Source organism: Bos indicus x Bos taurus, chromosome 25 (genome assembly GCF_003369695.1).
Source record: "Bos indicus x Bos taurus breed Angus x Brahman F1 hybrid chromosome 25, Bos_hybrid_MaternalHap_v2.0, whole genome shotgun sequence".
Lineage (NCBI taxonomy): Eukaryota > Metazoa > Chordata > Mammalia > Artiodactyla > Bovidae > Bos > Bos indicus x Bos taurus.
Window position 1 is genome coordinate 19,970,848 of NC_040100.1, and position 12,013 is coordinate 19,982,860.

The following is a 12,013-nucleotide window of genomic DNA, read 5'->3' on the forward strand; positions in this document are numbered from 1 at the left end:
ACACTGTGTTTATTCACTGTGTCTCTTTATTTTCCTCCTCTCTTCGTAGTTCCTCAGTCTGTCTTTATTTTTCATGCCCCTGATGCTTTTGAAGAATACTGATCATTGTAGTTTGTAAAATGTCCCTCACTTTGTCTGATGTTTATAAACGATGAAGTTGAGGGTATATATTTCAGCAAGAATGGCACAGAGGTGACTGTGTCCTCAGTGACCATATAAGAAGCTACATATGGGTACACCTGATTATTGTGTTATCAGTTACTATATCTTGATCACTTAGTACAGTGGTGCCATGCTTCTCCACTGTAAAGTGGATGTATGTCCCCTTGTAATGAACAAATATTTTGGATTTGATGCTTCGAGACCAAGCAAATATGCTATTTCTTCATAAACTTTCACTTGCTAACTTCAGCATTTATCGTTGGCTTTTGCCTGTAGCAGTTATTACTATGGTGTTCTAATGGTGTTATTCTATTTCCCTCACCCCACCTGCATTTATTAATTGGAATTTTCCTGTAAGGAAGAACGATTCCTTTACTTCCTTTTATTTTGTTATTTATTTATCCACACCAGTATAAGAAGTTCTATTAATTTTTCCTTAAGAAACAGATAAGTTTCCATGATAAGCACAGTTCTCTTCCAGCTAAAATAACCAATGCCTCAAGTAGGAATCCCCCAGCTGGGTTTGAAACTGTGAAGAAAGCAGATGTCCCTTCTTGAGAGAGGTGCTGTCATCCACCCAAATGACCCTGGGACCCCACTTACTGTAGCCCATCAGGATGAGCGCTCCTATAAGCATGATCAGAGTCTGTAGAGCATCCGTGTAGATCACAGCTGCCAGGCCACCTAGAGGGGAGATGAGCACAGAGGTGACGGTCAGGTACTCTGATGGAGAGGAGTTATTCTGGGTGGGTGGCAGAGGAAACTTTGAAATTCAGGACCTGAAGGGACAGAGGTCTTAGTGTTGACTCTTTGCAAAGATGGCCACAGCAGGATCCATTTCTCATGTGCCTGCCCACTTTGTCATGTAGCTTTGCTGTCCTTTCATATTGAGGTGAAGTTGATTCCTCTTCCTCTTAAATTGGCTTGGCCAAATGGCTTGCTTTAACCAATAGATATGGTGGAGGGGGATATTATGGAGCTTCAAGCCTGGGCCTCAAGGGGCCCCTGCAGCCCCTGCTCTTGTTCTTGTGTTGTCCTAAGACGACTATGCTTCTTTAAGAAGCCCAGTCCAGGACTTCCCTGGTGGCCCAGTGGATAAGAATCTGTCTGCCAGTGCAGAGAACACGGGTTCGATCCCTGGTCCAGGAAGATCCCACATGCTGCAGAGCAACTAAGCCCGTGTGCCACAGCTACTGAAGCCCTCTCATCCTAGAGCCTTTTCTCCACAATGAGAGAAGCCACCACAATGAGAAGCCCATGCGCTGAAACCGTAGAGTAACCACAACTAGAGAAAACCCGTGTGCAACAGTGAAGACCCAGCATGTCAGATAAATAAATATTATAAAAAAGAAAAAGCAGATACATATCAAGGCCCTGCTCCCCACCAGCCGCTCTTCTGGGATGCAAGTCTTAGGGGAAAAGACGAGCCTCAGGCTCCAAAACTGCAGTGGTTTGTGATCCAGCTATGCACTGTGCTTGTGAATACACCTGCTCAGCATTTAGTAGGTTCTAAGAAAAAGTTCTTAAAGAAATAAATGGAAAATAGCTTTATGTAGGTATGGCACATTTTGAAATCCTCCCTGCCATCAGACAATCTTTTCCCTCTGGCCAAGAGAAATCATATCTCCCAGGGTAACAGATTGAGAGTTCATGAAGGCAAGGTCTTAGCATACTGGAATATCAGAAGACGGGCCAGGAAAAGATAGGATGGATCACAGCTCCTGCCCACCACCTCTCCCAGCAGCACCCCTTGTCCAGTCGTACCTGCGATGGTGTATAGAGCTGTGACGGCCAGCAACCCGACTATGGCCAAGTAGAGATTCACATGCAAAGACTGCTGAATGAAGATGGCGCCTGCATACATGTCCACCTAGAGAGAAGTCAATGGGTGTATGAATGAGTGGACATTTTAGCACAATTTCCCCAGGCTCAGGCCCTAGCCTTGATTCTGAGAAACACAGAAACATATGTTATCCTTTCTTCACCCATCTCTTCCCAGATCAAGGGTCTCAAATGGGAACCCTATGGGTGATTATGTTTGAGATCCCTTCACTAGGCTAATACAGGTTCCTCAGTGGTCTTCCTGCTTCTCTTCTTGATCTGCTTACACTCCATCCTCCACACTGCAGCCTTATCAAATACCATCATGATCATCTCATCCTCTCCTCCTCATCAAAACTCTTCAGTGGCTCCCTACTTGCCCCCAAGATTGTTGTTCAATTGCTAAGTTGTGTCCGACTCTTTGCAACCCCACAAACTGCAGCACACCAGGCTTCCCTGTCCTTCACTGTCTTCCGGAGTTTGCTGAAACTCATGTCCATTGAGTCAGTGATGCCATCCAACCATCTCACCCTCTGTTGCCCACTTCTCCTCCTGCCCTCAATCTTGCCCAACATCAAGGTCTTTTCCAATGAGTCGGCTCTTTGCATCAGGTGGCCAAAGTATTGATGCTTCAGCTTCAGCATCAGTCCTCCCAATGAGTATTCCTTGAGGATTGACTAGTTTGATCTCCTTCTGTCCAAGGGACTCTCAAGAGCCCCTCAGATAATGTCCAAATAAGTTAGAGCTCTATGCCAGGTGCTTCACAGTTTGCCTGCCACTTGATTTCATTTCCTTTACTCACTTCATGCTCCCAGTCCCCCAGGCATGCTGAAATATACCCTGTTTCCCTAACAAGTCAAAGTTGCGTGTTCTGTCCATCTATCTGGAATGCCAGTTCCTCTTTCTCTATATTTTCTCAGCATCGTTCTCACATGTAACTTCCCTTGGGAAGGCTTCCCCACGTCTGTAGATTCCCACCAGGATGAGAGCAAGTGTTGTCCTTCTAAGTCTTTCTTTCACATCTGGAGCTGGCAGACAGTCAGTTATAGTTGTTTGAATGTAATGGAATTCCTGTACCCCGCCCCACACCACCTCACACCGGACAAGGTCTCCCCCAGTTCCAGATTGAAGAGAAGATGGCATCCTGTGAGTCAGGCCGAGCCGCACCTCCTGGAGATTGCCAAGCATCTGCTCTTGGCCGCTTTCCAGGAGATCTGCCTATCCAAAGGTCAGGGTGGGACAGATTGAATGGCTGTCAGCACATGTGACTCATAGCTGATAACTGTCTGATCCCAGGAGGAAAATGACAGACTCACCCCAGGGCTCTCGGAGTCCCATTCAGTGTCGGGTGCCATCCTGAGATGTTGCTGAAGAAGCTTTGGCAGGAGACAGGGGAGGAGTCCTCTCCACCTTTTCCCCATACTTACTCTTCCCCTGCTTGCTCTTTGTTCCCACCCCTCCCATCTTGCTAGAACCTCCCAGAAGCTTCCTCAATAAGAGAAGAATGTGGACGGGCAGCGGACGCCACCAGCAATGGGCTGTAACGAGCTTCTCACTGGCTGCATCCCCGTCTTACCGAGATCTTGGTGAAGATGTAGATAAACAGGTAGAGCACAGCCAGGATGATGGGAATCCTGTTGCCACCAAAACGTTTCCGTAGGTACTCTGGCATCGTGGTGACCTGGGGACCAGAGCTGAGCTTTTGCCACCCAGCAGCCCTTCCTCCCCCTCCTCCCCAAACTCAGAAGCACAGATGGTCTTCTTGGGATTCTCAGTGGGAGACTTAAGAGGGAGGAGAAAGTGGGGACCAAAGGGTGGGGTGAGGATGAATTGGGGTTCTGTGAAGAGCTATGTACTTAACTATCATATATGCCAAATGTATATCCTATCCCAATTTTTGCCATCTGTGTTATTAATGTTATGTTATAAAACTTATAAATGTTACTATAAAACAATGTTTTTCTTTAAACCAACTCATGTTTATTTTTTTATATTTATTTTTTTTAATTAAAGGATAATTGCTTTATCATGTTTACATTTAAATAAACATCTAAAAAGAGAAGGAAATGGCAACCCACTCCAGTACTCTTTATTCTTGCCTAGAGAATCCCATGGACAGAGGAGCCTGGTGGGCTACAGTCCATGGGGTCACAAGGAATCCAGACACAACTGAACACACACACACACACACTCACATCTATAAATAACAATGCAAATCACTACTGTGAAATGGAAAAATCAATCCTAAACTTAAGGAAACCAGCAAAAATATACACATTGATAATAAAATAACTCATTTATGTTCTATTCATTTCTGGTGCCTTCCTCTTGCACACAAAAAACCCTGGGCCTGGAACCTACTCTTTAAAAAAAAAAAAGTCATCAGAAAAGTGTTGGACAGATGTTAAAAGCACACTAACACCAACATGAAACATTACCCTTGAGCTCATTGAAGACAATGGAGGAGGCAATAACTTCTCTAGATGATTCAGTGTCGTTGGCTCCATATCTAATGCATAAAATCATCTCAACAATCTCCATTTGTCCTTGCTCTAAACTTTGGGAAAATTGCTCTAAACTGTTAACCAGGTTACCAGGAACACAGAATCCTAAAAGCAAAATGTGCACATTCCGGAGACAGCAGAGAGACCAGGGCAGCACTGAGTGAGTGGCTCGCCCATGGTCCAGATGGGTGGTCCCAGGCTGGCTGTCCTTGCCATATGGGGCACCCCAGGGGCTGGGTCATGCTGATGAAAACCATTATTTGGGTGATACTTTTCTTGGGGGATGGCATGTCCTTTCCCAATCTCCTCACTGTACCCCCAGACTTGGGTTCAGAGGATGCTGTGTTTGGACAAAAGAACCTCAAACCAAAAACTTTTCTTTCATGAGATCCTAGATCTCAGATGGAGAAGGAAAGAGAGCTGATTATAGTCACAGAAATGTTTGCAGCCCCTTTTCCAGGCTGCTGCTGCTTGGATGTTTCCCAGTCCAACCCAGGGAGAGACTAATGGGTACCAAAACATGAGCTGACAGACAGCCAACCATCCACCCCAAGGTCAGATGTGAAGGCAGAAGAAGCTCGGAGGGGAGACTGGGAGAAACTGGATAGCCAGACTTGATTTAAGAATGATAAACTGAGACTTCCCTGGTGCTCCAGTGGCTATGTAGTGGACCTGGGTTCGATCCCTGGTCTGGGAACTAGGTCCCACATGCCACAGTTAAGGGTTTGCATGCTGCAGCTAAAGATCCTGCCTGCCACAACGAGGACCCAAAGCAGCCAAATTAATAAATTAAAAAAAAAAAAGAATGCCAAATTGTTAATAGTAAAACCTGGCTATTCAAGACTATAAGGGTGTACAGTGTAAAATTATTTCAACATTAATGTATGTTTGAAAATCTTTTCATAATAAAATACTGGCCAAAAAATTGAACTCTAGAAATAAATATGTATGTGCTCAGTTGCGTCCAACTCTTTGTGACCCCATCGATTGCACCCCGCCAGGCTCCTTCTGTCCATGGGGATTCTCCAGGCAAGAATACTTGAGAGGGTTGCCATGCCCTCCTCCAGGGGATCTTCCCAATCCAAACCCAGGTCTCCCACATTGCAGGCAGATTCTTTACCGACTGAGCCACCAGGGGAGCCCATAGAAGTAAATAAATGAACACCTTGAAATTTTAAAAACTTAAAAAGTATCTCTTCCTTCCCCCATCCCTGAAAGGGCATTTAGGGGTTCTGACCCCGGTGAATGTCTTGTCTCAACCTTCTGATTTGTTGCAAGGCAAACAGGGGTTTTTCCTGAAGCACATGGCACTAAAGTCTGGCACTATCAGGGAATAACACACAGAGGGATTCAATCAAACCGCACTGAATGGACACACTCTTGGTGACAGTTTGTTGTTGTTCGTCAGTTGCTAAGTCGTGTCTGACTCTTTTGCGACCCCATGGACTGTAGCCCACCAGACTCCTCTGTCCATAGGATTTCCCAAGCAAGAATACTGGAGTGGGTTGCCATCTCCTTCTCCAGGGGATCTTCCTGACTCCAGGATCAAACCGACATCTCCTGCTTGGCAGGAGGATTCTTTACTACTGAGCGGCCTGGGAAGCCCTCTGGTGATGGTGTCAGAGCTAATTAGAGAGAGCGCATGAAAGCTTCGGCCCATTCAGATAAGTAGACCAAGGATGCTGCTGCTCAAGCGGATTCACTCTCTGGTCTGTGAATGACAACCATCAGCGGGTCTTGCTGGAGAGCGACATTCCTATCCTTGGCTGACAGCCTTTATTATCAATTGACCTCCATTTCGATCTACAGAGAGCTGCACAGCCTGCTACATGCAGGACGTTTCTAATGAGCTAAGAGAGGAAGAAGGCATGAAAATCATCAGAAAGTGAACGGCACTGGTATCTAGAAATCAAACTCTGGGGAGAAATGTGATGCTAGCTGACAGATGGGAGGCAGCGCCCAGGCTGTTTGTTGTAAAGTGGCTGAGAAGGCAATTTGGAAGAAAACAAGGTTGAGAGACAGAGATGTGAATGACTGTTGACACAGGAACCACCCTATGAGTGTTGCTGGGTGAACATTAACAGGAAATAAACACAGCCAATGACAGCTGCCCCGAGAGAGGACCTCCTGAGCTCCATGCTCTGGGGGCTCCTCATCTCCTGAGGATGGAAGGTGGCGAGAGGACGTCAGCATCTGTCTTACTCTCCCTTGAATCAGATCCAGACCGCCACACTCCATCCTCATGGGAAACCCCTCCCTCTTCCTCGGAAAGCCATGTCATCAGCCATAGCAACCTCCGCTCACCCCAACCCTCCCCAGAACGCTGTTCAGCAGCCAATGAGAATTTCAGTTCCTTTGTGGTCTTGCCCTCTTTCTAGGCTTTCCCCCAGTCTGGAAGCAGTTTCAAGGACAGTGCAGAGAACCTACATGGGACACTTTGTACAATGTCCTAGCCCCAACAACAGACAGGCATTTCCACCTCAACAACTCATTTCTCTGGCCAGCATCCAAACCTCATCATCTCCAGGACTCTATTCACCACCAATCCCCAAAGTTTTCATCAATGCCACCATCTCATTTGCTCAGCCTGATGACCCTGGCTTTGGCACTTGACTGAGATTTTCAGTTCCTAAATGGTGCCTCTTCTTTTGAATGTCAGCTCATCCTGCCTTTTGATTCCTTCTGAAATCATGGACCCTGCTACTGAGTAGCTTCAACAAATATTTTTCAAGCATCCACTATGTATCGGACACTATTTACTTTTGGCTGCCCTCTTTGCTGCCGCGTGTGCAGGCTTTTGATTGCAGCGGCATCTCTTGTTGCAGCATATGGTCTCTAAGTGTGCAGGCTTAGAAGTTGTGGGCCACAGGCTTAGTTGCCCTGTGGCACATAGCATCTTCCTCGACCAGGGATCAAACCCATGTCCTCTGCACTGGCAAGCAGATTCTAAACCACTGGACCACCAAGGAAGTCCCCAGACCTTATTCTAGACACTGAGAGAAACCAAAACTGGTTCCTGCCCTCCTGGAGCTTACGATCTAATGGGAGAGACACGCAGTCTAGTGCAGTGGCCTTCAATGGAAAGAAGAAGATTTCCTATCTCCCCAGGGAACATGCGGCAATGTCTGGAGAGGCTGTGGCTGCCACAATTTGAAGGGTGCCATTGTCATCTGGTTGTAGCTCAGTCGGTAAAATATCTGCCTGCAGTTCAGGAGACCCAGGTTCGATCCCTGGGTTGGGAAGATCCCCTGGAGAAGGAAATGGCAACCCCACTCCAGTATCCTTGCCTGGCAAATCTCATGGACAGAGGAGCCTGGTGGGCTGCAGTACATGGGGTCGCAAAGAGTCAGGCACGACTGAGTGACTATCACTAACACTGATTGTCATCTAGTGGATAGAGATAGGGGATGCTGAGAAAACATCCTAAAATGCACAGACCACCCCTCATACATGCATATACACACACACAGCAAAGACTTATCCTGGTCCAGGGACTTCCCTGGTGTTCCATTAGCCAAGACTCTGCGTTCTCAATGCAGGGGGCCTGAGTTCAACCTCTGGTCAGGGAACTAGATCCCATGTGTGGCAACTGAGACCCACCACAGTCAAATAAATAGATATTTTAAAAAAGAGAATTAGCCTGCCCCAAATGTCACCATTGCTAATGTTGAGAACGTATGGTGGGAGAGACACAGTCTAATGTGAGAGGTGTATTAATTTAATAATCACACAAGCAAATGCACAACAGCCATGACGGCAAACGAAGGAGAAGACTTAACCTAACCAGAAAGGTTAGCCCTCCAGACAGGGCTTCCTGGAGGAAGAGTTGCTTAAAGTAGGAATTGGACAGATGATAGGAGCTAACCAAACCACAAAGGAAAAGGAAACTTTACAAGAAGAGGGGAAAGTTTTGCATTAAGCTGGTGATGCAGAGCCTGGTGAGGATGAGGACCTGTTAAATACTGTCTGGAATACAGTTCGCATACAGCTCAATAAATCCTTCTTCAAAGAACAAATAAATGAATGAACTGACAGGAGTATACTGTGGATGGAGAGTAGGGTGGATCTCTAAAGAGTAGGAGTCATTTTCCATATTCAAAAGTAAAATTGGTCTATAATTTTCTTGATGGATAAAATTAGCGTCATCCTAGTCTCAAAACATGGTATACAAAAGTCAATCCTAGGTGGATAATTGACTTAAAAATAAAAAGTTCTAGATGGTAATACAGAAGAATATCTTTATGACCTTTGAATAGGAAAATATTTTTAAAATAAGATATAAAAGGCAGTAATTAAGGAAAAGTGGTAAATGGAACAACATTAAAATTAAGATCTGTTAAAGAGAACCCTCTTACACTATTGATGGCAATGTAAATTGGTACACTCACTATGGAAAACAGTACGGAGGTTCCTTGAGTGAGTGAAAGTTGCTCAGTTGTGTCCGACTCTTTGTGACCCCATGGAATCGAGGTCCATGGAATTCTCCAGGCCAGAATACTGGAGTGGGTAGCCTTTCCCTTCTCCAGGGGATCTTCCCAAACCAGGGATCGAACCCAGGTCTCCTGCATTGCAGGTGGATTCTTTACCAGCTGAGCCACAAGGGAAGTAGAGTTTCCTTAGAAAACTAAATGTAGAGTTATTGTATAATCCAGCAATCCCACTCCTGGGCATGTATGTCAGAAAAGATTATAATTCAAAAAGACACATGCAACCATGTTCACAGCAGTATTATTTAAAACAGTCAAGACATGGAAGCAAGCTAAATGTCCATCAACAAACAAATGGATAAAGAAGATGTGATATATGTACACAATGGAATATCACAGTCATAAAAAAGAATGAAATAATGCCATTTGCAGCAACATTTATGCACCTAGAGATGATCATACTAGTGAAGTAAGTCAGAGAGAGAACAAATATTGTATAATATAACATATTTGACATCTAAAGTATGACATAAATGAACTTATCTACAAAACAGAAATAGACTCAGACGGAGAACAGGCTTGTGGTTGCAAAGGGGGTGAGGAGTGGGGGAGGGGTGGATTGGGAATTTGGGGTTAGCAGATGCAAACTCATCTGTAGAATGTATGAACAACAAGGTCCTCCTGTATAGCACAGGGAGCTACATTCAGCATCCTATGATTAACCGTAATGGAAAAGAATATGAAAAAGAATATATATATATATATTATATATATATACACGTATAACTGAACTCCGGGAGTTGGTGATGGACAGGGAGGCCTGGCGTGCTGCGATTCATGGGGTCGCAAAGAGTTGGATACGACTGAACGACTGATTTGATCTGATCTGATCTGATAACTGCATCAATTTGCTATACAGCAGAAATGAACACAACATTGCAAATCAACCGTACTTGAATAAAATAGCTTTTAAAAAGATCTGTTTATCAAAAAATACCATTAAGAGTTAAAATGCAAACCACAGAGTAGGGGGCAAAGATACTTGCAATACATGTAATCAGCTTGTTTCCAGAATGTACAAAGAACTTCTATCAATAAGAAGAAACTGTAGAACATAATAGAAAAGTTGGCAGAAGTCCTAGACATGTTACTTTCCCAAAGAGGACATCTGAATGGCCAGAAAATATATAAACAGAATTGCCAATGGAAAGCACAGGGAGAAAACTACACAGTCACCAAATTGGCAAGGATTTTAAAACTGGAAAATACCAAGTATTGCCAAGAACACAGAGCAATGGCGCAAAGGGAATTTGCATGCCCCGCTGCTGGGAGTATAAACTGAGAGAGCTACTCTGGGAAGAAATTTGGCAATGTCTAACCAAACTTGATAAACACATCCAATGACCCAGAAATTCCACCTATAGTTAGATTTTCCTCCATAAACATAATGTTTATATTCATCAGGACACTTGTATAAAAACGTTACCAGGACTTCCCTGGTGGTCCAGTGGTTAAGAATCCACCTGGCAACACAGGGGACACAGGTTTGTGGTCTGGGAAGATCCCACATGCCGTGAGGCAGCTAAGTCTATGCACCACAATGACTAAGCCTGCAGTCTAAAGCCTGTGGTCTGCAACATGAGAAGACACCGCAATGAGAAGCCCAGGCACTGCAGAGAAGAACAAGCCCCACTCAGCACAACCAGAGAAAGCCCATGTGCAGCAACGCAGACCCAGCACAACTAAAAATAAATAAGTAATTTTTTAAAATGTTATCAGCAATACTGTCCATCACAGGCTAACACTGTGCTGTGCTGTGCTTAGTCTCTCAGTTGTGTCTGACTCTGCGACCCCATGTACGGTCCCCACCAGGCTCCTCTGCCCATGGGGTTCTCCAGGCAAGACTACTGGAGTGGGTTGCCATGTTCTCCTCTAGGCTAACATTAGGAACAACCTAAATGCTTGTGAACAAAAGGAGAGACAAATATATTGGAGTATAATCATACTCCGGGATACTACATAGCAATGGAAATTAACCAGGTACACGCAAGGAAAGAATGTTACCCACCATTCCATGTACTATATTTCATTCCAAAAAAGTAAAATTAAACTATATTCTTTAGGTGTGCACAATTAAAACTATAAAGAAAAGTAAGGGAGTGAGCTCAGTGGAAGTCACAAAGAAAGGAAGACATTGCTATCTGGTAAAGGCATGTGAGGGAGGGTATTACACTTTGTGACTCGATCTGGGTATTCGTTTTACAACAATTTGTTAAGCACCACATTTGTGTCTTATTACTTTTCTGTGTTTATTTTATTGCCCAATAGAAATGGATTGGGTAGCTTTTTATTGCTCCTCAGCACTGTGGCATTTATTATCTAACATCAGCTTCATCTCCCCTTTGAATAAAATGTTGACCAAAGAACGTCTGGAGCCACAGGAATTTTTAATTGAGCAATAAAGCCTGGAGATCCTTTCACAGCAGCACAATTCTGTCAGTTTCAGCCCTTTTCACGGCATGATATTCACAGTACAGATACCCAGTCCCCCAATCAGTGATACTGTGGGAGTCCCCAGGTTTCTCTATTACAAACCACAGCAATCATTTCAATTCTTCATGCCTCTTCTTAACCTTCAACCACACAAGTTCCTTCCTCACTCTCAGCAAATGACACCATCTTCTACTTCACAGAGAAAATAGAAACCATCAGCTAAAAATATCTGGCCACCCTACCTTTAAACTACATCTCCACCATCCTTCATTCCTTCCTATTCAAGGTGCTCAAGAAAGACCCACTGATCCAGAGATCTTCACTTCTAGTTAGTGTTATTCTGCCTCAGAGATTTTGTCCATGTAGGAGCTGGACAGACCCAGGCTCCCCATCGACCAAAAGCCATGCTTTTAGACTCAGTATTATCTCCAAGCAAGATAATTTATTTATTCCTACCTCACTGCCTTTGCATAAGATTGCACTACTTCCAGTACAGAGTGATTTTTTTAATGATTTTCCTGATCATTAAGTAGTTCTACTTTGTATATTTTTTTAGTTTCCATAATAAAAAGTTAAAATCAGTTATTACTTGATGAATAACACTGA

At 44.3% G+C, this 12,013-nt stretch overlaps 1 protein-coding gene across 2 annotated transcripts in view; it reads right to left on the reverse strand.

Moving 5' to 3' along the window:
- Positions 1–12,013, reverse strand: part of SLC5A11 (solute carrier family 5 member 11) — a 57,322-nt gene that overhangs the window by 23,133 nt on the left and 22,176 nt on the right. For both annotated transcript variants that reach the window (XM_027527332.1, XM_027527333.1), the window contains exons 7-9: positions 3,560–3,664; positions 1,927–2,032; positions 766–846 (exon numbers count right to left, since the gene is read on the reverse strand). In XM_027527332.1, the coding sequence (XP_027383133.1) occupies positions 766–846; positions 1,927–2,032; positions 3,560–3,664 (292 nt within the window). The remainder of the gene's footprint in view (positions 1–765; positions 847–1,926; positions 2,033–3,559; positions 3,665–12,013) is intronic.